The sequence below is a fragment of the Panthera tigris genome, chromosome D3 (assembly GCF_018350195.1).
Source record: "Panthera tigris isolate Pti1 chromosome D3, P.tigris_Pti1_mat1.1, whole genome shotgun sequence".
Taxonomy (NCBI): domain Eukaryota; kingdom Metazoa; phylum Chordata; class Mammalia; order Carnivora; family Felidae; genus Panthera; species Panthera tigris.
In genome coordinates this window covers 10,024,582-10,050,735 of record NC_056671.1, presented here as the reverse complement: position 1 = coordinate 10,050,735, position 26,154 = coordinate 10,024,582, and the positions used below count along the sequence as shown (strand labels likewise).

General features: G+C 45.7%; 1 protein-coding gene across 2 annotated transcripts in view; it reads right to left on the bottom strand.

The window, feature by feature from the left end:
- Positions 1-505: 505 nt before the first annotated feature.
- Positions 506-26,154, bottom strand: part of PTPN11 (protein tyrosine phosphatase non-receptor type 11) — a 79,934-nt gene continuing 54,285 nt past the window's right edge. Inside the window, exons 10-16 of one of the 2 annotated variants that reach the window (XM_042961470.1) lie at positions 23,253-23,384; positions 19,079-19,245; positions 17,546-17,613; positions 16,901-17,052; positions 7,349-7,461; positions 5,422-5,523; positions 506-4,522 (exon numbers count right to left, since the gene is read on the bottom strand). In XM_042961470.1, the coding sequence (XP_042817404.1) occupies positions 5,454-5,523; positions 7,349-7,461; positions 16,901-17,052; positions 17,546-17,613; positions 19,079-19,245; positions 23,253-23,384 (702 nt within the window). In that variant the 3' untranslated portion in view covers positions 506-4,522; positions 5,422-5,453. The remainder of the gene's footprint in view (positions 4,523-5,421; positions 5,524-7,348; positions 7,462-16,900; positions 17,053-17,545; positions 17,614-19,078; positions 19,246-23,252; positions 23,385-26,154) is intronic. The other variant, XM_042961471.1, reaches the window with a different exon arrangement.

Here is a 26,154-nt window from a genome sequence, read left to right as displayed (position 1 = left end):
GACGAGCTAGGGGCGCCCGGTTGGCTCAGTCGGACGAGTGTGCGACTCCTGATCTCCGGGTCGTGAGTTCGAGCCCCGTGTTGGGTGTAGAGATAAATAAATACACTTAATTTAAAAAAAATAAAAAATAAGTCAAGGGAAGAGCTGGTGTCCTGTGGCACATAATTTACTCCCATGAGCCTCCTTTGCCACCTGTACTCCGTATGTCCACCCAGTATCATTTACGTTCAGTTTGTACGTTTCCTAACCATTACCCGTGTATTTTACAGACATACTTTCTATTTGTTACTTGGAAGTTCTTGCAAACAGAATTCCCTGTCTCCCAAAGCCATTCAGAGTGGGCACTCGATAAATGCTTGAGGAACAGAATCATGCATTCTGTTTCCCAAGTTACCCTCTAGGTAAGAGCTGGTAAATGTCGGCATATAGCCAGTGTAAGAGATTGGCCTATAATCTCAGTTTTTCCTGGACATTTCTGATGCAGTAAATGACAAATATACCATAATATAAGAAAATGGTTTTATTCCTAATTTTTAGTTCCCATACAGTTTACAAATACACGTTTACTCTGATAATACAGCTTCGTAACTAGCAACGCAGTTGAACTAACACCCATAAATACAGGTGGGGAGACCATTAACATCCACTAATGTTTCTCTACATAAACTATTCTTTTCATGTCATTTTTTTTTTAAACAATTGCAAATAGACTACATAATACGTGGGCAAAAAGGCAATTAAGTGAATCTCTTGAAACACTAAATGTATAATAAACAGTGCATATTATCAACATTTACATGATTCACATCAAAATGATGACATCCTAAAACGTATTCCTTTTAAAGGATAGATTTATCAATAAAATATTACATATCTTTTAATACTCTGGTACAATACTTCATATACTGCAGGAAAATTAAATGTAGGTCTAGTCATCAGCTTAAAAAAGGATCCTTTTCTATTAGCTTTTATTAATAAAAGAATCACAATTATGTCATAAATAAACAGGCAAATTATTAATTACATGATTTGAGGTTTAGGATGAAAACTTGTAGAAATTAGTTTGATATACAGTAAAGTTATACAACACACTAAAACCAACTGTTTAATATTTCTGCCTTGTGTGAACTGCCCATAGTGAAAAAAGAACAAACTTTCTAATGATGGAAGATAGAATAAACTAGGTTTTGGAACTTATTTTTCAAGAGCAGGAGGGAGAAAGATTTCAACAAAATTACGGGCTAATACAGATCCTGATAAAGGCATCTTGAAATCAGGGAGGCCATGTGCTTGCTATATAAACCGTGAATCCCCCAACGACATACAGAAAACAGAAACTGTACCGGGAGTGCACTTAACGTCTACAGTCTAAGTTTCCCTTATGGATTAATAAGCTACAACAAAACACAATTGCATACCTTTCCACCTTCCCCTGAACTAGAAATAACCCAGGATGTTATATCAGTTCTTCAGATCCCCAGTAAAATAACCCCTAAAAAATAATCTTGATATAATCTTCTTGGCTGTTGCAAAGCCACTAGGCTCCACGAAGAACCTACAAACACCAAGAAAGTCATACATTTCTTTTCTCATCCTCATTTAGCCGCATCTGAAGAGGGTAAGAGGGAGAGGATCATAATTTTCAGGAGGGCCACACACTGGATATGAGGTGTCTTTTTATTTGCTTAAAAAAAAGCTATTAAGACTCTGAAATTTGGCTTTTTAAAAAAAACCCTAATGCCAAGTGTCAGATAATTTCTTCACCCCAAATATAAAACCCTATCCTATGCCGATAATTTTAAAATCCTCAACCAGCTATGGGATACTGTGCAAATTTAACGTCTACCGGCCACCCAGAAGCAGGCACACATGTATCGACCACACCTACTTTCCGGGTAACCCGATTCAGCCAAGCATGGACTGCTCTGGCCCCGGGCCCTTCAACTTCCTCACACGCCACCTCTTTGGAACTTTCACGTCCACTCCTTTTTAACAGCTGTACCTCAAGCGCCCCCCGTCTTCACCGCTCTCTCTTCCCGATTCCATCTCGTGGAGAGTGACCTCATCTGAGCACCTACCATCACCTCTCACCAAACACGTAACAGACCTCAGCAACCTAGGGACTATCGCAATCTTGTCTTGGCCTAAGTTTACATAACATGATGGTTTGCGGACTTCGTGGAGGGAAATCTAAGTGAAGTCAATGTCCTGTAACAAACAAAGCCAGCCGAGACCAAGTGTTTCTGTTTCACGTACAACACAACTTAATCTTAAGCTACAGGCAGAGACGTTAATGCAGCAGGTACATGTGTACAATCGAACCCTTGTATGCTGGTGACAGACTTTGCCCCCAAAGTCCAGAGTCTAAGCTACACCACAAAATCAAGGCCAAGGAGGACAACTCAATGTGGCGGTGCAATGGAAAGAACAGGATTCAAGATCCTTGTTGCAAATACTGAACTGGAATCTCTTTCTTTACAGGCTTGACAGGAAGACAGTCGTCACTGACATTCCTCTGATGAGGTAATGACCTCTGAGCCACACCTGTGTTCTAAAGCAATGCTAGGTTCGAGGGACAGGGGACCCGAGGGGGGTGGGGTCAACGCGCATTCTGTCTGTGAAAGTGGCAGCGGAGGCTCTTCCCAAACTTCCTCAGGGTTTCACGGGAGGTAAAGACCTCAGGAAGGAAGTACTACTGGGGCCGGACCTAGTCCTTCCTTTCGGGAGCCAGAGCAAGAAGAATCTGAGTGAAGGAGACGGTCACCTAATGGCAAAGCTGCCGTGTCACTTCATCATCTTTACGAAGCCAACCAATGATACTTTAATTGAAATACACTCACTGGATGATGATTCAACACGAGGCAAAGAGGACGTCTTTGGAGAAGGCACTTCAGGTAGAACGGGAGCAAATCTCACTGCTTGGTTAAAACAAAAATGAGCGACTGCCGATGCGATCTGATTGGCGGCCTCGTTAGGAGGCCCCCGCTTTGCCGCAGCCCGGCCGAAACCACCGGCGTGGAGAGGGCACCACAGTCGCCTCCCTCTGTGGGCGCCACGGTGACAGGGTGGCTCTGCCCCCTAAACACACCCATCCTTACGAGACCGGTCTCCCCAAGTGATGGTTCAGAAAATATGCTCAGAGCCAGCAGAAATGGTTCAGGAAGCTTCTAGAAGGCCCTCTGTCCTTCTCTTTGACTTCCAGCTTACACGGGCTATTATACGCCGCTTCGATTTCCCAACGTCACCAGCAGCTTCTACTTTCGCTAACTGCTGCCGTCTTCCCGTGGCACTGACTCTGACATCCGGTTACTCTGGGGCCCCCCCGTGAATCACACCTCAGCTTCATGCTCTCGTGCCATCCCCTCTTCCTGACTCTGGGCTGGGCCCGTGACTTGCTCTAATCAACAGGGGGCAGTAGAAGTTCTGGGTTGAAGTCTTAAGAAGGTCTGGCAACTACTGCCTTATAGCCTGGGAGCTCTGAGCTGCCACGTAAGCGGTCCAGCTACCCTGCTGGCCAGGCCACTTGGGGCGGCCACATGGAGGAGAGGCCAGAGGACCTGCAGAGAGAGGCCAGCCACCCCAATGTCTCGGCCAACCGGCTGACCGCACGGGCGACACCAGCGAGAGCACAGGAACAGCTCGACTGAGCCCGGCCCAGGCTAAAGAACAATGAGGAAGGGGAAAAAAAAAGAGAATTGTTTCAAGCCATTTCGTTTTGGGAGGGTTTGTCACCGACAATCCATAAGCACAACACTGCTTGGTTGTCCACAGATGCGGTTTTTTTTTTTTCCTGAACACAAGACAATCACTCAAATGAAAAGAAAACATGACAAACATTTCCCACCACATCCTTCTCAGTCAACAGGCTGAATGGTAATTGGTCATCTGCTACGAAGAAAACACACCTTCTATCCTAAATCTCCATGATTCTTTTTTCCCATGATTTTTTTAATGGCAATGCAAAAGTAGACAGATTGTCGACTTCCGACAGTCTGGGGGCACTGGCTTTAATTATCATTTAGCCAAAAAAGAGGCCATCAAATGAATTACCCACTGCTGGATAAGCAATGATACCTGAACCTGTTCTCACTCCCACGGGATGCTGTTACCTTTCCCAAAACGTTTTTCCTCTTACAAGCGCTCTGTCATCCCCCACAAAGAAAAAAATGATTGAATTTTTAAGATTATAAAAAGGGGAAAAAAATGCCGAGAAGTAGAATTTGAATCACCATCATCTGCCAAATACAGAGCACAATTTAACTGCTTCCTCAATTTAAAATAAAATTCTCTAAAACAGAACAGTGTCTACATTGTAGAGATGATTTCTTCGGATGTGAGGAAATGGGTAACTGGTAATCAGGTATTGTTGAGTTAGAATACAGTGGTCTTTAAATGGTTTTGAATTTTGCCTGTCCAAAGGTAGTCGGCCACGACACAAGCCTTCCAAGTTCAAATTCATTCTTTGCAGAAACTTTCTTGCATCTGTTCTTGATGTTTTTAGGGAGAGGGTGAAAGTCCACATCTGGGGAAGAAATAAGTGAGAATTTTTAAGGAGCATGCATCTAAAAGTCTCTCGAGGCATTAAACCATTTTAAAGTAGATTTAAAGCTTTTAAGTGTACTACCCATTAAAATGGAAATTTCAACACGCAATATGGAAACTGAGCCGCCAACACACATCACACACCTGGGTCGCCGTCTACAAAGGTGACCGACAGGGAAGAGAGAGACAAGGGAGAGCAGTTCCCAGTGGCAGAGCTGGACGGGATGTGGAGGTGAGCGGGGCGGGGGCCCGGGGAGCCCAGTGCCCTGTGTCGCACAGCCAATCGGGGGCCAAGGGGGGGATGAGAACCCGGGCGTCCTGACTCCAACCATCCGGAGCTGTGTCCCCCCCACTTCCCGGGCCCCCACAGATCATCTCCGGGCACAGCTCGGGTAAACCAACTCTAATACAAGTGCAAACAATGGGACACCTGATCACCAACAGCAACCATCCCTGAGTACTGAGTGCCAGCTCTGCTCCCCACAGAATTAACTCTGCATTTGGCTTCAATCCTTAATGAACTCTAAAGTAAATCCAGCTGAGAGAAAAGAAGTTTAGGAAGAGAAAAAAGAGGCTGGTTTGTAAAACTCAACGATAGTACATTTTGTTAGAACACTCACAAATTAGCCGCCTGCTTAAAAATGCCACAAGTGATAGAAACAACTGGGGAGCACTTCCATTTAAATACCTCTTTCTGGGGTGCCTGGGTGGCTCAGTCAGTTAGGTATCCGACTTCAGGTTAGGTCATGATCTTGCAGTTGGTGGGTTCGAGCCCCGCGTCGGATTCTGTGTCTCCCTCTCCCTCTGCCCCTCCCCCACTCATGTCTGTCTCTCTCTCCCTCTCTCAAAAATAAATAAACATTAAAAAAATTTAAATACCGATTTCTGTACTGAAGTCTTGGTGGGTCTTCTCATCTGAAACTTTTCTGCTGCTGCATCAGACCTACGTTTTCATAGACTCTGGCATTATCTTCTCTCATTCTGTAAAGAAAAACAAAAAAAGCATCAATAAAAACGCAGACCATGCTCTCCAAGCTTACGTGGCATTTACAAAGCACATACCACATTCTTTGGGGACCAGATATGGTGCAGACACAGCCCCCAGGAGCTAACATTCTAAGACGGGCTGTAAGACATAAACATACAGCAACATCAAGCTAGAAGTGAAATAAGAGCCTTGAGTCCCTGTGCTCTCTGGGGCTGGAGGAAAACAAGCCGTCTTCCTTGAGGGCAGAGCAAAGGAGGCTTGTATGATGATGAGGCCTTTAAGTAAGACCTTGAAGCACGGAGACATGTGCACATAGAAAGGACAGATATTACATTCAAGCAGAGGGATCTCTTGGGCAAGAGACCCAAGAAAGGCAGGAGCAGTGTGGTAGGGACTATCCTTCCATTCAGCCCGGATCCAGCTATGAGAAGGGGAACAGTAAGGGTGAGGCTCATTGGTGGTTTAGGGCCCTGGGATGAAGGGCCAGCACATCAGAGGCCAGACTCCATTCTGCTGAGCAGGGAATGGAAATCAGAGCAGTCCAAGGGGATGGGGGACCCAGTCGCTGGGGGTGCCAGCCTGGGCAGGACAAGACGAAATGAGCAGAAGAGGCCCAGGGCCCGGGGTATCCTGGGTCTGCGCCCTACAAGGAATACGATGGGAACAGAGAGGCAGAGGACCTGTTGCACAGGAAGGCCAGTGGTAAAGGGATCGTCAGAGTTAACGTGTTCTGCCGTTACTCAGGGAAAGCTTTCGGGCAAGGACTCAGAGCCCTGACGTGCCAGTGCTGCTGCAAATGACTGCAGGTAGCAATTTAAAATATCAGCCTTCCCCATCAGTCCACTGGGGAAGGAAAAAGGAGGCAGAAGGAAGGGGCGACTTGGTGGAGAGAATGCTTTCGCTGTATAATTTCATTTCGATGTTAACTACAAGCCAAATGTAAATACAAGCCTCATATTTGCTATCTAAAACGTTTATACAGAGTATTAAAGTCAGCAGGGGTTTAAAAATCCACATCAGAAGCAAACAGAGAGAAGACTCTTGGGGGAAAATAAAAAGTAAATGTTATACCAGAGACCGATTTCAGAATATACAGAAGAACAATAACTTACAACTGCCGTTCACATAATCGATTTAACAAACGTTTTCCTAACACGTTTTTAGCTTAAACAAGGGGTGGGCACAGTTTTTCTGTAAAGGATCTGAGGGTAAACAATTTCATTTCTGCAGGCCATACTCAGTCTTGGGCATATGATAGTCTTTGCAATGCCTTTTTGTTGTTGTTTTTTAATATAACCTTTTAAAAACCATTCATGAGCTGTGCAAACACAGGCCATGGGCAGAATTTGGCCTGGGGGTTGTAGTTTGCAGACTCCTGGTTTAAAAGCCCAAAGTAGATTTCTGTTGCCTGCTGACTGTGGAAAATTAGCAGAACATGGCAGCACTGAAACATTAATAGTCAGTTTATTCACTTTTACTTAGCAAAGAGTCTCAACGCATCAAAAGGGGCAAGTTACTTACCTTTGCTGTCAATCGTTAACAACAGGTGTTATCTCCACCCCGTCAAAAGGAAAATTCAATGTTCTTAGAGAACACCACCTGCTACACTTACAGCTTCAAAGAGTCATAGGCGGTGTACCAATCAGCTTGCAGTTTAGATAAATTAAAATTTTGTTTAGAAAGCTGATACACTCGTGCATCGGTTGGGCAACAACAATGTGCACCCATGACAAGTGTGTGCTGCAAAGACCTGTTGTTTTGTAAGCTTTTCTGCAGGACTGTATTCAGGCAGAAAGGATTTCCTTCACTCCTACTTACTCTGCGCAGGATGGTGTTGGAGTACAAGGCGGGAGGGGACTCTGATCTCCACTTGTCTGGTCCGTGAGAGAATACTTAATATTTGTATATTCGTGCCCTTTCCTCTTGCTTTTCTGAAAGGTGAAGATTGCATAAATGAGGAACTGGAATGTTTTAAAGGAATAAAGAAGCAAAGGTGGCATTTCAGCAGACAGATGGGCAGACAGGCTGAACCCTGCATACTGGTAGGCTGACCAAATGTTAGGGAATTCACCTCCCCGGTGTAAGTGCACCATACAAGTGAAAAATACTTTTGAACCTTACAATTCAAAAGCACAGAGTCATGCATTAACAGCTCACACTATCAAAACCAACTGTATCTATTTCTGAGTTAAGACAGAATTCACACTTTCTTTGCCACATTAACATCTAATCATTTCATAGTTCGCTTGCAACATTTTTAATGATTCTCAGATAAACAGTCGGGAAAAGAGCTCTAGAAATCAATTCACTACAAGTAAAAATGGCACACAGGTACAAAAGATAGTAGCACTCTTGACAGAAACCGTCACATGCCTTATCGTACCCTTCCTGCCTCCCACCCCCACCCAAGGAAAGACCCTGGCACTTCAAGACTTTATTTTGGGTTCCAATGATACTCTTGGGAAAAAAAAAAAATTGGCAAAGAAAACCAGTAAAATATAATCTCATCTCAGATGCAGAGTGAACTATATTTGGTAGGAGTCCCAGTTAGATGATTTATCACTCTTCGTTCCTAAATTCACCTAGAAACAACCGATTCTGAAAATCTAACTCACCAAGTTGTCATCATTATATAATGTTGCCTTCATTCGAGGATTATTCAAGAAAAACAGCAAATATCAGAAAGGGTACCCACATCAAATACTGACGTACAGCAGTGACTTTCATTTGCCACCAGTGAGAGGGTAAACTGGGGCACAATTAGTCAGAACTGGAAGCACTAATCAGTATCTGGTAATAATAAGAATACATCCCTACAGGGCCGCCTGCGTGGCTCAGTCAGTTAAGCGTCCAACTCTTGATTTCAGGCCAAGTCATGATCTCACAGTTTCGTGAGTTCGAGCCCCACGTCAGGCTCTGCGCACTCACAGAGCCTGCTTGGGATTCTCCATCTCCCCCTCTCTCTCTCTGCCCCTCCCCTGCTCACACTCTCTCTGTCAATAAACAAACAAACAAACAAACAAACTATATCCTACAATCTTGAACATCTGCTTCTTGGGAAACCCATACACATAAGCCTAAAAGAGCTATACAAGGATGTCCAGTGACATATTATTCTTAATAATGTCTACAACAAGAGAACGAATCAACGTGATATACTCATACCATGAAATAATATGCAACAGTGAAGAGGCACAACAGAAAGAAAGACTGTGTGTGTGTGTGTGTGTGTGTGTGTGTGTGTGTGTATGTGTGTGTGTGTGTGTGTGTGTGTGTGTGTGTGTATCAAAACAGGCTTCATAATCAATGGTAAGTGGAAAAACACAAATTATAGAACAATCAAACAGTACGATCCTATGTGATTAAACATTCTAAATATATAAAACAGTGTTATCTATTGTGTATAGACTATTGGTATTTGTATCGTAAAATATAAAAAAAGACTACAAGCCCAGCAACTGCCCTGGGGTTCCGAGGCGTGCACTTGGGGCTGACAGCTGTACCTGCCACATTTGATTGCTGTTATAAAAGAAAAAAACAAAACAAAACTTGGAAGAAATAGGATAAAGCAAAACGGATGATTATAGATATACTACTGTTATTTAAATGTTTTGAATAAAACATAAAACAAGTTTAAATCCACTGGTGAAGTGTCTTCTTGCTCTCCTGACTCAGAACTTACCCCCAAACAACAGCTAATCAAAAGTAGAAAATCTTATTTGACATACAAGAATTGTTACAACTCCAACCTATGGAGTATAAAGCATCTCATCCCGTGTGAACTTGGGACCAACGTACAAAGGAAGCTGGACAGCCTGAAAGATTCAATGACTCTTCACAGAAAAGGCTTGACGTTGGCAGGAAGCTGGCTGCTTGTTGGCCACCACTTCCTCGTGCTGTCTGCAACCGTGTGCAAAAGGAAACGTCCTAAAGGGCAATAGGGTGACAGGATGCAAAGTGCCTGGGCCCTCGGATGACCTCGGATGACCTTGGACGAGCAGAGTTGCCCACTTCCTCCCCAGCTGCCTGCCAACTCGGATTTTTACGTTAGAAGAGAAATAAGCTTCTATCTTATTTAAGCCACTATTACTCAGCCTGTTGAAGCAGCCCAACCAATTTATTAACTGATCAAGCAGCCATTACACATCTTAGAATCTAGGGAAGAAGTTGCAAAAAAGATATCCAAACAGAAAATTTCTCTACGTAGTATTTTAATGCTTTGAACAAATGTTTTTAAAAATCTAAAGGCTGGGGTGCCTGGGTGCCTCAGCCGGTTGAGAGTCCGACTTTGGCTCAGGTCATGATCTCATGGCTGGTGAGTTCAAGTCCCACATCGGGCTCGCAGAGGTCAGCACAGAGCCCTGCATCAGCTCCTCTGTCCTCCTCTCTCTCTGCCCCTCCCCACCTAGCACTCTCTCTCTCTCAAAAATAAACCTTTAAAAAAAAATCTAAAGGCCTTGAAAAGCAGTCACAGATTTTTAGCACTGCAATAATGACTTACACAATAAACAATCTTTTAAAAGATATAATTTAAAATAAAATATTAAGTGGAAGACTTGACAGAGAACGGCTCTTATTTTAAAACTTATTCTGGGGGCACCTGGGTGGCTCAGTCGGTTGAGTGTCTGACTCCTGGTTTCGGTTTAGGTCATGACCTCATTCGGCTCAGGTCATGAGTTCAAGTCCCACATTGGGCTCCACACTGACAGTGAGGGGCTTGCTTGGGATTCTCTCTCTCCCTCTCTCTCTGCTCCTCCCTGACTTGTGCTCTGTCTTTCAAAATAAACAAATAAAAAATTTAAATATGCAATCAATAACCTGAAGCATAAGCTTGCTTTCTACTCAACACATTTTTTTTTAATTGTGGTAAACGAAAAACAACATATGATAAGATACATGCTCTTGGGCAAAATTTTGAGTGTACACAGCACTGTCCAGTATATGTTCTTTTTTTTTTTTTAATGTTTTTATTTATCTTTTTGAGACAGAGTCAGAGCATGAGCGAGGGAGGGGCAGAGAGCGAGGGAGACACAGAATCGGAAGCAGGCTCCAGGCTCTGAGCTGTCAGCACAGAGCCCAACACCGGGCTTGAACTCATGAACCAATAAGATCATGACCTGAGCCGAAGTTGGGCACTCAACTGACTGAGCCCCCCAGGCACCCTGAGTATACGCTCTTGATGTACAGCAGGTCTCTAGAACTTTTTCATCTTATATGACTGAAACTATCTACCCACTGAACAGCAACCCCCATTTCTGCCTCCCTTCTACTATCTTTTTTTCATGTTTTATTTATTTATTTTGAGAGAGAGAGAATGAGAATAAGAATAAGAATGAGAATGAGAATGAGAATGAGAATGAGAATGAGAATGAGAATCCCAAACAGGCTCTGTGCTGTTAGTGCAGAGCCCGACTCAGGGCTCAATCTCATGAACCATGGGATCATGACCTGAACTGAAATCAAGAGTAGGGCGCTTAACCAACTGAGCCACCCAGGCGCCCCTCCCTACTACTTTCTTGGGAGGAAAAAAAAAAAAAAAAATCAGTATTTCTACATAAAGTGATTACAAAAGAATTTTCTAACAGGGAATAATTAATAGAAATGGGACAGGAATTATTTCAATGAATTAAGTGGCTCAAGGAAAAGCATAAAAATGTTGGAGCTTCTCAGGCTTATTTAGAAAGAACAAGAAATAAAACTGATCCATAAATCAGTTGAGTTTATTTCTTAGGACTGTGACGGCCCAGGCTATCCTTATAGAACAAGAAAAATTCTCAAGGGATTGGGGTAGTTTTGGTTTTGGGGGGTTGGAGAGAGACTTGTTTCAGAGCCTTAAAAGGCGATCTGAAATTGATCTATCTTTCACCTAAATTCAATGACACAGCATAGTTATACCAAACCTTCTGTAATATTTATAATAAATCTTATAGCCTTGCCAGCTGACACACAGTCAAGGTTGAGAGGAGGGTTCAACCACAAGTCTCTAAAATCATCTGGCATTAAATATCTTGCCATATGAAGTAAATCCAGTGAATTCTTTAAGTTACAAAAAAGCCCCGGGCTCCTGGCTAGCTCTTGGTATCAGGGTCGTGAGTTTGAGCCCCACAGTGGGCATAAAAAAAAAAAAAAAACAAAGAAAAGAAAATTAAAGGGGCACCTGGGTGGCTCAGTCGGTTAAGCATCTGACGTCAGCTCAGGTCATAATCTCACGGTTAGTGAGTTTGGGCCCCCACATCAGGCTCTCTGCTATCAGCTCGGAGCCCACTTTGGATCCTCCGTCTCCCTCTCTCTCTCTGCCCCTCCCCCACTTGCTCTCTCTCAAAAATAAACATTAAAAAATATTTTTTTAATTAAGAAAAAAAATTAAGACTATGAAATAAAGCATATATCAATTTACCCAAAAAAAGCCCAAAAGCCAGGAGTAGAAAGAAAGGGTCAAATGAAAATGCTCTTGTCTAAGTTACAGAGCAACAAGATACTTGTGCAGAATGTTCTGAGCTCAAATGTCAGGATTACAAACACCTTGACTCCTGCCCACATCTCATCACAAAATCTTACCGGTTCTGCTTCTCTTTGTGCTGACCATTAGCCCCCACTGTCCTCAGCTCTCATCAGCTCTCACCTACATTGGTCCCCCTGCAACTGCTTGAGCCCAGAGCCCACAGCCCACACCCACTCCTCACTCTCAAGCCAGGGCCCTATTTTCAAAACGAGGATCTTTTTATGTCACTCCCCTGCTTCAAAATCCTCGGCGACGTCCCATTCTCCTCGGGATAAAGTCTAAAATCATTAATATGCCCTGCAAGCCCCAAGCTCTCAAGATCAGATCTCTGCTTACATTTCCAATCCCACCCATGACACCCCCCAGCCCCCATCCAACTCCCTCTACTCCAACCACACAGCTTTCTTTCCATTTCAGGAACATGACCACTCATAGCCCCAGTGTCCAGCACAGAGCGTGGCACACAGCACAGCCTATTTTAATGGATGCAGGAATGAATGAACAAAGGTGAGAAGGCCTCTTGATTGCACCAAGGAGCTTGAGGAAGATGTGTGAAAAGCACAAGTCCAGGGAAATGAATAAAAAAGACAGGACAAATGTAGACAAGGGCCTCACGGTAACTCAAACTTTCCATCTGGTGAAACAGGAGTTTTATTGAGGCAACAGCCACGTCTATCTTGTTCTGTTATATCCTCAGCATCTAATCAGTGTCTGGAACACAAAAGGCACCCAAATATTTCTTAAAGGAGTAATACCCAACGAAACATTTAATGAAAGAGAAGGAGCCGGATGCTAACTGCCAGCACAGGCCAGCTTCAGTTTTGCTGGCGACAACCGAAATCTAGCACAGCTGCATTTCTATCCTGGCCCGTTGGTGATGGCAGAATTCTTTTTTTTTTAATGCTTATTTATTTATTTTTTGAGAGAGAGAGAGCGCATGACCAGGTGAGGGACAGAGACAGAGAGAGAGAGACAGGGAGAGAGAGTCCCAAGCAGGATCCACACTCCGCGCAGAGCCAGATGTGGGGCTCAATCTCACAACCGTGAGCTGAAATCAAGAGTCGGACCCTTAACCGACTAAACCGCCCAGGCACCCCTGATTACAGAACTCTTAAAGGTATCTTCTGTCCTGCAGTATGATGCACTCAGAGAACGCCACCCAGAGTCTCTACGCTGCAGTTAAAGGATGCTCGATGTGGGATGTGGAATTCTTTCCTTCAAACAAGAGTTGCCCACATGGTAAATTTGATTCTCATGGGGGTACAGGCAAGCAGCTCTGAAACTATTTCGCATGTATACTAGGGGTGAGCAAATGAGCAAATAAATTGTAGATCATGGGAACCAGGTTTCCCCCAGTTAGAGAAGTTACAAATTAGCAAGGGGAAGGCTAGTCTGAGCCTTGGGGTACTGAATGACAGCCGGAGACATCAACATGCACTGAGGTTTAGCTTATACACACACAGATACAGCGACAATTATTGATATTTATGCATATGTGCATTAGTATACAGGCATTATTTCCTAGCACTGTCTACTGAGAGGGCCCAGAAGCAGTAATACCCAGTAGCAATAAGCATACCCAACAGCCAAAACTTCATTTTATTTTTGTTTTTATTAAAAATTTTATTTTTAAATAAATTCTCTTTTTTTTTAACGTTTATTCATTTTTGAAAGACAGAGTGTGAGCAGGGGAGGGGCAGAGAGAGAGGGAGACACAGAATCCGAAGCAGGCTCCAGGCTCTGAGCTGTCAGCACAGAGCCCGATGTGGGGCTCAAACCCACGAACTGTGAGATCATGACCTGGGCTGAAGTCAGACGCCCAACCGACTGAGCCCAACTGACTGAGCCAAAATTTTATTTTCAAATAAGCTCTAACTCACAACCCTTGAGATCGAGAGTCGCATGCTCTACCGACTGAGCCAGCCAGGTGCCCCCCCAAACCTTCAATTTTAAATACCTGTCTTTAATAAACAGAACTGGGGCTCCACAGAAAAATGGCCAATTCAAAGGCCAGGAGAGGGGAAACAGAAGATGAGCCCGGAGCATCTCGCATGCCAGAAAGTGAGCAAGTACTCGAACATAAAAGGATAGGGACACGTGAAAGGGACACAGGAGCCAATCTGAAAACGTGCCTCACTCGCACCTTCCCCTGGACGACCACCTGTTTTTTGCTTCTCCTCCTCCTAATGCTGTCGCTACTTCCTGCTTCCTTCCCCAGCCCGCCGGTCCCTGACCTACTGTCTTTCTTCACTTACCCTTGTCAGCAAATTCCTTCATTCCCAAAGGTCCTTAACTCTTCAGAATTTTGAAAATGATGGCATTTAAAAGAATAATCAATGATCCCGAATGAGTTTCATCCTTCTGCTCAATTTAAAACTCAGATGGCTTTACTGTTTAAGTCTACCACTTAAGCTTTCTACTAGACGAAGGTACTTCTTACTTTACCACGAAATCAGGTAGTAAGTTCGAGCACAGAATCAAACAGTACAATGCAGAAAACCACATGTTATAGGATCTTATTTTTAGGGGCGCCTAGGTGGCTCAGTCGGTTAGGTGGCCGACTTCAGCTCGGGTCGAGATCTTGCAGTTCATGAGTTTGAACCTGCTTAGGATTCTGTGTCTCCTCACTTTCTGCCCCTTCCCTGCTCATGCTCTGTATCTGTCTCAAAAATGACCATAAAAAAATTTTTTTTTAATGAATCATCTGGGGGCACCCACGTGGCTCAGTTGGTTAAGAGTTCAACTTTGGCTCAGGTCACGATCTCACAGTTCGTGAGTTCAAGCCCCATATCAAGCTCACTGCTCTCAGCGCAGAGCCTTCTTTGGATCCTCTGGCCCCCTCTCTATCTGTCCCTCCCCCACTCTCACTCTCTAAAAAATAAATTAAAAAAAATTTATCAGCCTGACAGCTCGGAGCCTGGAACCTGCTTAGAGTCTGTCTCCCTCTTTCTCTGCCCCTCCCCACCTTGCGTTCTCTCTCTCTCTCTCTCTCTCTCTCTCTCTCTCTCTGTCTCTCTCTCCCTCAAAAAACAATAAATATTTTTTAAAAATTTTTTAAAAAGTATCTAAAAATGAATACTCTAAGACACCTAAGTGGCTCAGTCAGTTAAGCGGCCGACTCTTGATTTCGACTCAGGTCATGATCTCATTCGTGAGACTGAGCCCAGAGGCAGGCTCTGTGCTGACAGTGCGGAGCCTGGAGGCTGCTTAGGATTCTCTCTCTCCACTCTCCCTGCCCCTCCCCCACTTGCATGTGCACTGTCTCTCAAAATAAATACACATAAAAAAATTAAAAGTAAAAAAAATAAGTAATAATGAATAATCTAAGTCAACACATTTTTTAGACTCTGAAGCCTCTTAGACCAAATAGCAGTTAACGTGCTGAGGACAGTGCTGGCACCTGTCAGTCCCAAAAAATACAGGCTGAATGAATGCATGCATGCAAGCACTCTTGGGGTGGGATCATCAGGGACATTTGGTTTCTAGATTCTATAATATTTCAATTATTACGGAACATTTTTGTCTACTGCCTCCTGACCCCCCAAAAAAGGGCAGCAATAAAAGTATTTTTAAAGAGGCTCCTAAATCCAAATTGCAACTCGAGATTCAGGGTCAGAGAGACTGGATGTGGTAAGGAGAAGATCTGAAGTGCTATAGAGGCTGGGAGAGGAAGTCCCAGAAGTCTCCAGAACAAGGATAAATACCAAACCTTCTGAATGAAATGAAGAGAGCTCCTTCCCCAGCTTTTCCACACAAGATTACATTATGTGCTTCAAGACATTCCTGACTATTCTCCAATTTGTACCAACTGTGCTACATTCTCTTTGTATTTAGTACGAGATTCTTCTCTGTGAGCAACTTTATGCTTTAACTATTCCTGGCCCAGATTAAGGATAACTGGAAGACAAAGAGGAAATAGCCTATAGTAACCATCTAAATATTTCATAACACCAAGTCAGATTTAACACACTAAAGGTCGAAACCAGATACCTGTTGACTATTTGACCTTGCGTTTCATACCTACGCTGTTTCTGAAGATGTTTTTTGTACAATGAAACAATCTAGTGTCTTCACGTGAACTGAGAACGTCCTAGGCTAACTAAGAGGTATCTTACTTGGCTAACCAGGCTCTGATAACGCGGCTACCAGTCTTTCGACTCGCCGGCAGGTGCCATTTTGCGAAGCCGAGTTCTCTGGAAGGCAATGAACAGGGTAAAGCAGGCCTGTCTGCAGCGGAGCAGCGGGGCTGGTGAGGGGAGGGGAGAAGCACAGATCCCCAAAAGAGCAGTCTCATTTCCCTCCTCTCAGCGGATTTCTAATTAACTCAGCTTTGTGTCTGTTATGAATAGCTTCACATGGAAAGGCTCCAGTTCCACATTCTTCTTCATTATGCATGGCTTATTAAAATTGAAATCTCACTGTTTCCAACTCAACCAAATTGATGGTTCAAACTGCTGTGTGCAATGAAGAGTGAAGCATTTCGTTTAAAAGATGGGATCAGGGTAAAGACGGCCCGGATCAAAACTGGAACAGGCTGGAGACTTCGAGGCCTTCGGTTCCAAACCCGCCATGTGAAAATCCCGGGATTTGCCTGGGAAAGTCCTAACCTTTCCACGTGGCCGCTGCCCAGTCAGCCAGGCCAGGATGATGGCAGGGCGTCCATCCCCACGGTACCCTGTCCTGAGAAGTCAGAGTTGTGAAGTAGGGAATGGTTTGAGAGAGGCCCTTCCTGGCTGGGAACAAGGTTCCCATTCCCAAACAGTGACAGTTGGCTCTCAGGGGCCCATCCCGCTCAAAAGGAGAGCGTAGGAGAGCTGCCCAGAGGAAGAAGACGGAAATCTGCCCGCCAGGCCCTCTGGGTCGCATACCTGCTCTTCTTCAATCCTGCGCTGTAGTGTTTCAATGTAATGCTGAACGGCCATATAGATGAAGCGGTACTGAGCTTCCGTCTGGACCATCCCTGACCTCTGAGACCGCACCATCTGAATGGTCTTGGGAACATCGATGTCGCAGTCGACACCTGCAAAGCAAACACCATGAAGCACCGGGACAAACTGCAGGGCCCGGATGAAGACGCACAACTTCTGGCAGACGCAGAGATAAAGCAAATGTTCCAACTGGACGTGTTCCGAGGGCTACACTGGCCTTCCGGGCGATACAAATGATCCCAGAAGATTAGCTGAGAAGGTGTTGGAGGTCAGGAACCCCCCCACTTTCCAAACGGCACCACCCCACAACATCCGCCAGGACGAGGGGCGTGGGCAAAGACCACCGCTGCATATTCAGCAAAAGACCACAGCACTGGGACCCACAGCTCCAAGGCTCCGTTTTATGTCGAGAATCAAACAGAATCACTTTTGTTCCCTCGCAAACACACTGGAAGTCAAAGTCCTCAGCCTAGATTTTGTGAAAATGTTTTAACATTCGGATTCCCCCCAGGCTATTTTCACCAGCATTTTCCTTCCATAAACTAAAAACAGGAACTATAGCTTCTTGCCCTCCAGATGACCTACCTTTCTCTCTGATGATGTCAATAAGGATATCAATCACAATGAACGTCCCTGTCCGGCCAATTCCAGCACTGTGGGTAGAAGGACAAAGCAATGACAATGGAGTCATTCACGGGGGTTTCAGACTCAAAACCAAGCTAGTAATATTAACAGAAACGATGTCTGCTCTTGGGAGTATTTATAAGATTGTCTATTTGTATTTGAGAATTGATTAGCTAAGAGGGCTTGGGAATTAGTCCAACCTATACTTGGAGCCCGGCTTCTCCTGTACAACGTGCCGAGGCAAGTCCCATACACTCTGGACCCTCAGTTTCCTCATCTGTGAAATGGGGATGATAGTATATGCCTTACAGGCTTGTTATATGCATCAAACATTAGTAATGTATGGAAAACACAAAGCACAGAGGCCGGCACACAGCAAGTGCTCAATAAACAGTAGCTTTTTGTGTTTTAATTTTTTACTGTTTCTTTGTTTTTGAGAGAGAGAGAGACAGACAGAGCGTGAGCAGGGAAAGGGGCAAAAAGAGACACAGAGACACAGAATCTGAAGCAGGCTCCAGGCTCTGAGCTGTCAACAGACAGCCCGACGCTTGGCTCGAACTCACAAACCATGAGATCATGACCTGAGCCGAAGTTGGACGCTTAACCGACTGAGCCGCCCAGGCGCCCCAACAGCTTTTTAAAAAGGGAATTAAGTTTCACATGCAGCTACTTGTCCAACACATGGATGAGATCTGGGAAACTAAACTTGCCCCAGCAAAACCATGAAGCCCAGATGTGGGCACTAGAGGCTGTAAACTGTGGCGAGAGGCCATGGGCGTGGCCTTCGGAGGCCTGTGTGGGGAGTGGTCCAAAACCTTGAAAGTAAACAAGTATATTATCGGGAAAACATGCACCTTATTTCTGTGGCAGGAGAGAATACAGCCGTAATTAAAGTGATGAATCCTAAGTCACTATATTAAAAAAGGAAACTGGGGGCACCTGGCTGGCTCAGTCGGTTGGGCATCCGAGTCTTGATTTCGGCTCAGGTCATGATCTCATGGTTTGTGGGTTCGAGCCCCATGCCATGGCTGTCAGCACAGAGCCTGCTTGGGATTCTCTCTCTCTCTCTCTCTCTCTCTCTCTCTCTCTCTCTCTTTCTCTCTCTCTCTCTCTGTCTCTCCCTCTCCCCTGTGCATACTCTCTCTCTCTCTCTCTCTCTCTCTCTCAAAATAAACATTAAAAAATATTTTTAATAAATAGAAATAAATAAAATGGAAAAACAAGCAAACATTACGAGACTACATAAGGGCTGTCTGAGCATAAGGATGATGCTCCCCCCTCTGCCCTGCTACCACCAATACCTGGCAGTCCCACAGGACCTAGGAGAAATACACTCTCGGGGCAAAGTGTCCCTCAGTGCAGTTTATGCATGCCTCGAACAGAGATTAAATTTTTCTCACAGGTAAAGAGCTGGGGGTGGGTAGGTAAAAACAAGCCCTGGGCATTAAGAGACAGGCCAGGCTGCAGCCTGGAGAGGTGGCAGGGGCCAGTCACCTGCAGTGAACTACCACAGGCCCTGCGTCCATAATGCTCTCTTGCTTATGGTGGACCTCCTCCAGGAAGTCCAGCACGCCCCCGGGGTCACTGGGCACTCCGTGGTCCGGCCAGGTCCGAAAGTGGTATTGCCACACGGTTCTCTCTGTATTCCCCTGGAGTAGAGCCAAGAAAAACCAGAAAAGAATTAAATAAATCAAGGGGTTGAGGAATCGCCCCGTTCTGATCTTTCCCAGAGCCGATGTGAGCCAACTGCTCCATTTAAAGGTCATCTTTGCAAGTTTCCCAGATCATTCCTCCTTTTGGATCTGGCTGAGCAACCCTGGAGGCAAGTCTCTGCTTCTGACATAAACCAAAATGTCCAGTATAGCAACGCGTTCCTCAGGAAGCTACAACCTGCATCACCTCTCTGAATCCTCAGCGGCAGGCAATGCCTCCTTCCCTCCTCATCCACGCGTAGCTCAACTCCAGAGGCAACTGAGGCCCCTGGGTCCTGGGGCTCTCTTCCCAGCAGATGAGAAAACAGCTATCCCCTCAAGACACATTTGCCTCTTTCTCTTTTTATACCCAGCCCTCCTTCCCTCCCCCAAAACATCCACTTTTATTACAGTATCACGGTATTTTAAGATTCTGTGTAGTGCAAAGTAGGTAAAAAGACAGGCTTTGCAATCAGAAGGCTGGGTTTTAGGCCCAAATCCCAGCATTCATTATCACTGTGGTCTCCAGACATCTCTAAGCGTCAATTTCTTCACTTGCAAACGGGAATAATAAGCCCTCTCACAATAACTACCGTGAGGATTAAACAAGACCGATAAACACACAGCCACTACTTGGCAGCAGCAAAAGACTCAGCCACTGATGCTCGTCTAAGGAGAGGGGCCGTTAATAAAGGTCAAGACTACAGACGACCGGCTGCCTGGGTGGCTCAGTTGGTTAAGCGTCCGACTCTTGATTTCAGCTCAGGTCATGATCTTACGATGCGGGAGCCCAAGCCCCGCATCGGGCTCTGCACCAGAGCCTGCTTGAGGTTCTCGCTCTTCCTCTCCCCCTCTCTCAAAACAAATAAACATTAAAAAAAAAAAAGAGTACAGAAGACCAAAAGTACCGCGTTCCGGATCTACCCGGATGAGGCCACTGTAGCAGCTCTGTTCACTGCTACGTGCTCACTGCTACATGTTCGCGCTACGGATCTGAGGGCAACCCAAGCTACTGACATTTTAAAGGAGATTTTAAAGGAGAGAGTAACTAAGCCCGGGTCCACCACCAGTGACTTTCAAGACATCCAAGGAATAGGAACCAGAACTGAGAGCTTTTCTTGAAGTACGTGCATTTAATTTACCGATGCCACGATAAAAATTTTTCTCAATGTTACCAGTCGGCTAAGGCTCAGGGGCCACATGGGTCACAGAACAATCAGGGAATGAGACCCAGCTGCCCTGCACATCCATGCTCCTCCTCCTGGGTAAACCTCTGTCCCAAGAGATCTCCGCCAGGCAGTTAGGAGTTGAAATGAGATCGTGTCATAGCACTTTAAAGAAAAAATGTAATGTGTTATATAAAAAGCAGGTAACACGTGACCAGCAATTCTGGAGAAATAGTCTGTCCCGTGTCAGCACCTGAATCCACGGGTATAAAACACAAACCCAAATGCCAAACTTTCCTGTACCTGTTGTTCAAAAATCTCTGTTAACAAGAATACGGATGGTTTATTACTAAAACTGAAGAAAAATCCACCTGCTACTCAGAAACGCCTGATAACAGAAAGATGGGCGGTTAGCTCTAAAACTGAACACACCTACGTGGAATCTCTGGCTAGCGTCCCCTACATCTCTTCCATTTCTGTTGCTTCTGCTGTGCTTTTCCAGCTTCTCTCTCCATCTCTGCAGCAGAGTAAACCTCCCCCCACCCCACCGTCAGCAGAACCACACCCCCACTGACATCAGAAGTTCTAGCAACTGGCCGGGCTTCCAGTTCGCTTTGGTCCCCTGACCACCTCATGGAACTCAGCAGACTGCCGGGCCCTCGTCTACTCTCCACCCGCCTCCCCCTGCCCCCTTGTTGGGCTTGGGCGCCACATACTATGCTGACAAGCCCCTCCGCTGCATCCCTCCCCTCCCTCCACCCTCACTCCATCCACTCCATCCCCGGGAAAAGCCCCAAGCCTGGGCAAAACCAACCACCCACCTTCTCCGTTTTGTACCTAAGGAACAGGGATTGGTGTCACCAAGTGTTCACGTTCGCCACCTCAACAGGGCGCTCAGCACTGCCCGAAATCGTGCTGGATTCCCCTCTTCTCTGCTATTACTACATTACCACTCAATACTTTTTCCACCTTCCCACATAGTTCGTCTCTGATTCCCAGTTGATGGCCTGGCCTCATAGAGAACAGAGAGAAAATCCGTTTCAGCTCCTTTACCTGCATCTGTGGCCACCTTCTCCTCTTCCCGTTCTGCTGTCACGGAAGGACGAACCCTCCATCCACCACGATGCTCTGGGTCCCACCTCTCTCCTCGCCCAACCTCCGTTCCTGCCTCCCTGCCGTCTTCGCTTTGACGTCTCAAAGGCATCTCACAATCTGTGTGTCCAGAAGGCTGCTGACCCTCCCTCCCCCCTCAAATCCACTGCCACCAACCCCACGCTCTCGCTAGAAAACCGGCGGTCATCCTTAGCGCCGGCCTCGACCCTTGTCCACACTGTCGCCAAACCCCTTCTACTCAATTACCTCCAGGAGGTCCCCTTCTGTCCACCGTGCCACCTTTCACCTGGACGATTCAAGCCCTGCCATCCTGCACACCTTCTGCCAGCGTTTCTGGCCTCGTCACAGCACCACCGCCCGCCGCGATTGGTTCCTCCTCCTCCTCCTCCTCCTCCAACTGCCCAACTGTGCCCCACGTCCCGCAGGCGCCACCTCAAGGCATCCGTCATGCCTCTTCCACGTTTGTCCTGGCATATTACATGCCATTCATTTCCAAAGGCGGGAATAAGAGGCAAAACAAGAAAGACCAACTGCCAGAGTCCCTGGGATCTGACCTACAGGGGAGGCCGTCAGACCCGGACCACCGCAGCGGCCTCCTAACAGGCGTGCTGGCCACTCGGGCCACCCGGCCTGGCCTAACCCCACCCGAGGCTGTCAGACACCTTCCTGGCACGCGGCTCTGTGTGTGCGTTCGCTTGGCGCGATCACCGTCATGGGCTCCGGGCTAACCACCGCATGGAGTTCGCATTTCTTAACATGAGGGTTAAGACTTCCCAACTTGGTCCCAGCCTCTCTCCAGTCTATCCCCTCCATCCCTCACTTGCCTTCCATCTGCACTGCAGTGCCAGGGCTCACGGGGACACCTCCCTCTGGGAGCCCTCTCTCCATCGTCTTCTCCGGTGGGAACCTCACTCAGAAAAGCCCCGCCTCTTCTGAGACAGTCTCCCTGACGCCCCGGCTGGAAGGACGCTCAGCCCCTGCAATTCCATGCACTTCGGATTTGTTACAGCCCGCGTCCGCTCTGCAGCGCGGCTATCTGTTTCTGTGGCTTCTCACGGCTACGCGATTTTAATTCCTTGAGGACAAAGGCTTCGTTCGCCTCTGTGTCCCCAAAAGGCCTTGAGAAACTAAGTCCCCTCTCATCATGAAATTAAAATGAATCCAAATCCAACACCGTTTTGTAAAGTTAGTCACTTCAGCAACAGACTTAAAGTACGTGCGGTTAAGATCTGATGCCATGGAATCTGATCACTAAACAGGCCTCGGGGGCTTTACACTTGCTGCTCCCACGCCTGGAACACTCCTCTCCAGACGCTCTAGGTGCCTGGCTCCCCCACCTTCGGCTCAAGTGACACAGCCTCAGAGAGGTTACTCTGATACAGCAAAATCTCCCCGATTACTCCATCTCTGGTACCCAGTCGCTTCTACCGAAACGTCCTGGAGCCCTTGTAGACTGAGCACAATCGGAAAGCTTAGTCGGTTGTTTATTTTTTAACCTTCCGTCTCCTTAGGCTCTGAGGGCAGGAACTGCACCTGTCTTGTTGCCACTGTACCAGTATGCATCTGGTACACAGAAAGCACCCGACCCGTGAGCGAACCAGAGCATGGATACATGCAAACGTGGGTAACCCCAGGACCCTGGATTGGTGCACACCATGACCAGCTACCAAAGTCTCTAAAATACGACAATATACTTACTTGTCCAACCTTCGAAAGTTTAAGTTCTCTTAACGTATAGTCATGAGCGGCACTTTCTTTGACGTTCCTAACACGCATGACCCCATATTCTTTTAGAGCACACTCGTCAGGCCAGTATTTGACACATTTACTCTGGAAGGGATCAGAAAAAAGAGTTAATCTCTGTGAACTCTAAAATGAAAAGCCCAAACCAGCAAAAAATCAATGTGCGAGTCCTGCTTAATAACCAAGCTAAAGAAAATGCCCTGTCTGGCATCTGTTAGAGTTTCAAAGAAAGGGAAAAACAAGTTCGAATAAGAAAAAGCAGGCGCTTGGAAAGCCGGGGAGAAAAGGGGAAGAGAAGTCAGCCTTTGCAGAGTCGTCTGATCTAAGATGCATGTGAAAAGAGGGTCAAGGATTGTTTATTTATCTCTAAGGAACCAAAGACGCAGAGTGAGGGCCTAGCCAGTTTGAGGGTTCTGCCCAGCCACCGCTAAATTCTGGATTCTAGGGATCTGCCTGTCACTCCGCAGGGGAGCCAAGCAATCACTCTAGAAATGGATGGGCTGCCCAAAGAGCCACCCTGTCTGATTCGCTTCCGTACCCGCGTAGGAGGACTCCGTGCCTTATCTAACCCAAGTGTGAACAGCTCCAGCACCGAAAGGCAGCGATGCGGTTTTGAACCAGCTGCTTTTTCTATATCCAGATCCATCTGATACCTACTACACACGTCACCTTCGCTTAACTGGGTGCCTGGGAACGCCAAGCCCGTAATAGCTGCTGGCTTCAGAGCAGACAAACCGAAAAATATGGCACCAAGTAAATCATTCTTGTTGCCAAAGAGGAAGATATGTAGCTCAATGAGAGAGGAGTCTGTATGTATTTGGTGATGTGTCCTGGGCAGAGGATGTTTTTGCGTTTTGGTCTTTTCTGGGAGTGGACTTTCCACAACCACCAAGATACCGACTGAAAAACCAAGAGACATCAGCCAGAGAAATTTAGCTTTCATGCTAGGAAGACAAAGAAATTCAGTTATAAAACTGTGGATAAGAAAGCAGCTGCAGGCATCCCCAAAGTCAATGATTAACTGAAAGTGGGCGGGGGGGGGGGGGGGGCGGACATGGCAGAAGGAAGTTGACCAGAAGTATTAACAGACGGTGCAACTTTTTTTGCCTGGCAATGGCTTACATGGTCTTTTATTATTATTCCGAATTCAGCTTTCTCTTCAGTATTCTGTAGATCCAAATACCTCTTTGACAGACTGGATACAATTTTTATTATCCCCAAATAAGCACTTTTAATATTAATGGTACTCAGTGCTGTTGCTGGCCAATCAATTCTGTGACTGTTGGCTGCTCAAGAGACTCAACAGGAACAAAAAATTAAATCATAACTCTGAAAACATTTCAGCTGACTTTGAATTATCAGCAGACTACTGCGGCCCTCCTCCTAGTTTTCCAAACTCTGACACAGACTTTGGCAGACAAATCCTACAATGTGAGAGCTAATGCTTCAGTTTTTAAACTAAAGCCCAGGAATCAAAAGGAATTCAGAGTCTGGGTTTTCTCCTGTGCAATGGTGGGAGGGTGGGAGGGACCTGAGAGAGCAGGTTGTCAGAACCACCTGTGGAGAGAATATGGCCATTATCCTCTCCATCTGGGACTAAAAAGCATATTCGGGAAGCAGGTGCAGACGTGGGGGCGGGGTGAGGAGAGGGGCAGAGTGATTTAGCCCAGTGTCTGTCTATTCTAGGAGTTTCCGGCAGCTCTTCTTGAAAGGGACGAAAACTAATTCCTCTGAAGTGACACAAGAACCCTTTCTTCATGCCCCCTGGTCCCCTGAGAAGAGGTAGCCTCCTATGAAGCGGACTAAAGGCAGGACAGAGGGCTCAATTTTCCATTCTATACGTAGGGCAGGTAACAGTCACCTGAAGCAGAAACTAGGAAGACGTTTTACCCTGTCCATTAATTCAAGAACATCTCATGTTACTGCACATAGCTGCTGGAGGAAGCCTCTGTTTCACAGTGACCAGATCTAGCCTCAAAGGTTTTCAGAAGTGCTGAAACTACTTAGCACAATGATGAAAACCTTACAAAATCACACTGCCCTTCAAAACTGATAGGAAAATTACATTAGAGCACTAAGATCCAAATCACCCATCTGTCTTAGGTTTAACTTGCAGATGACTGCTATATTCCATGAAAATTTTATGCAAACCATTTAAAGTGTAACTACAAAAGAACTTTGACTAGAACACAAAAACACAGAACTTTTCCAACTTAAAAACCCACATGGATGGGCTCACTTCGGGATAACGCACAGAGCTGTTACTCAGTGAGATCTGTCTGCCTCTCTGTAGGTGTGGGATGTTATAATTTTTAAAAACCGGAAAGGTCACAAAAAGTGTAGGGAGAGGACTACTTGGCATAGACAGCTGGGGAGGGGGGTGTACACGGGGACAACCACTCTGGGGGCAGTTTGGCAGAAGTTATTAGAATTTACAAATGCATACCCTATGACCTAACATTTCTTTTTCTTGACATCTACCCTAGAGAAACATCTGCCACACACACACATACACAAGCAAGAATAAGATTATTCACTTCAGCACTGCTTGTTAAGAGCAAAAACTGAAACACTTAAATGCTCAACACATAATGGTGAAATAAATTATGGTATATCCTTACCATGGAAAATCATGCAATTACTAAAAAGAAAGAGGCCAATATGTACTAACAGTAGATATTCAACCATCCACTTCGGTGGGGCCCAAAATGCACCACAAAATTCATGTATGAAAATACTTTTACATACGGTATTTTTCAGAAATTAGTACTATAGACTTCATTAGGCACCTACAGTACATAAATACACGCATATACGTAAATGTTGGTATGTTGTGTCTATACTAATGCCTCCCATA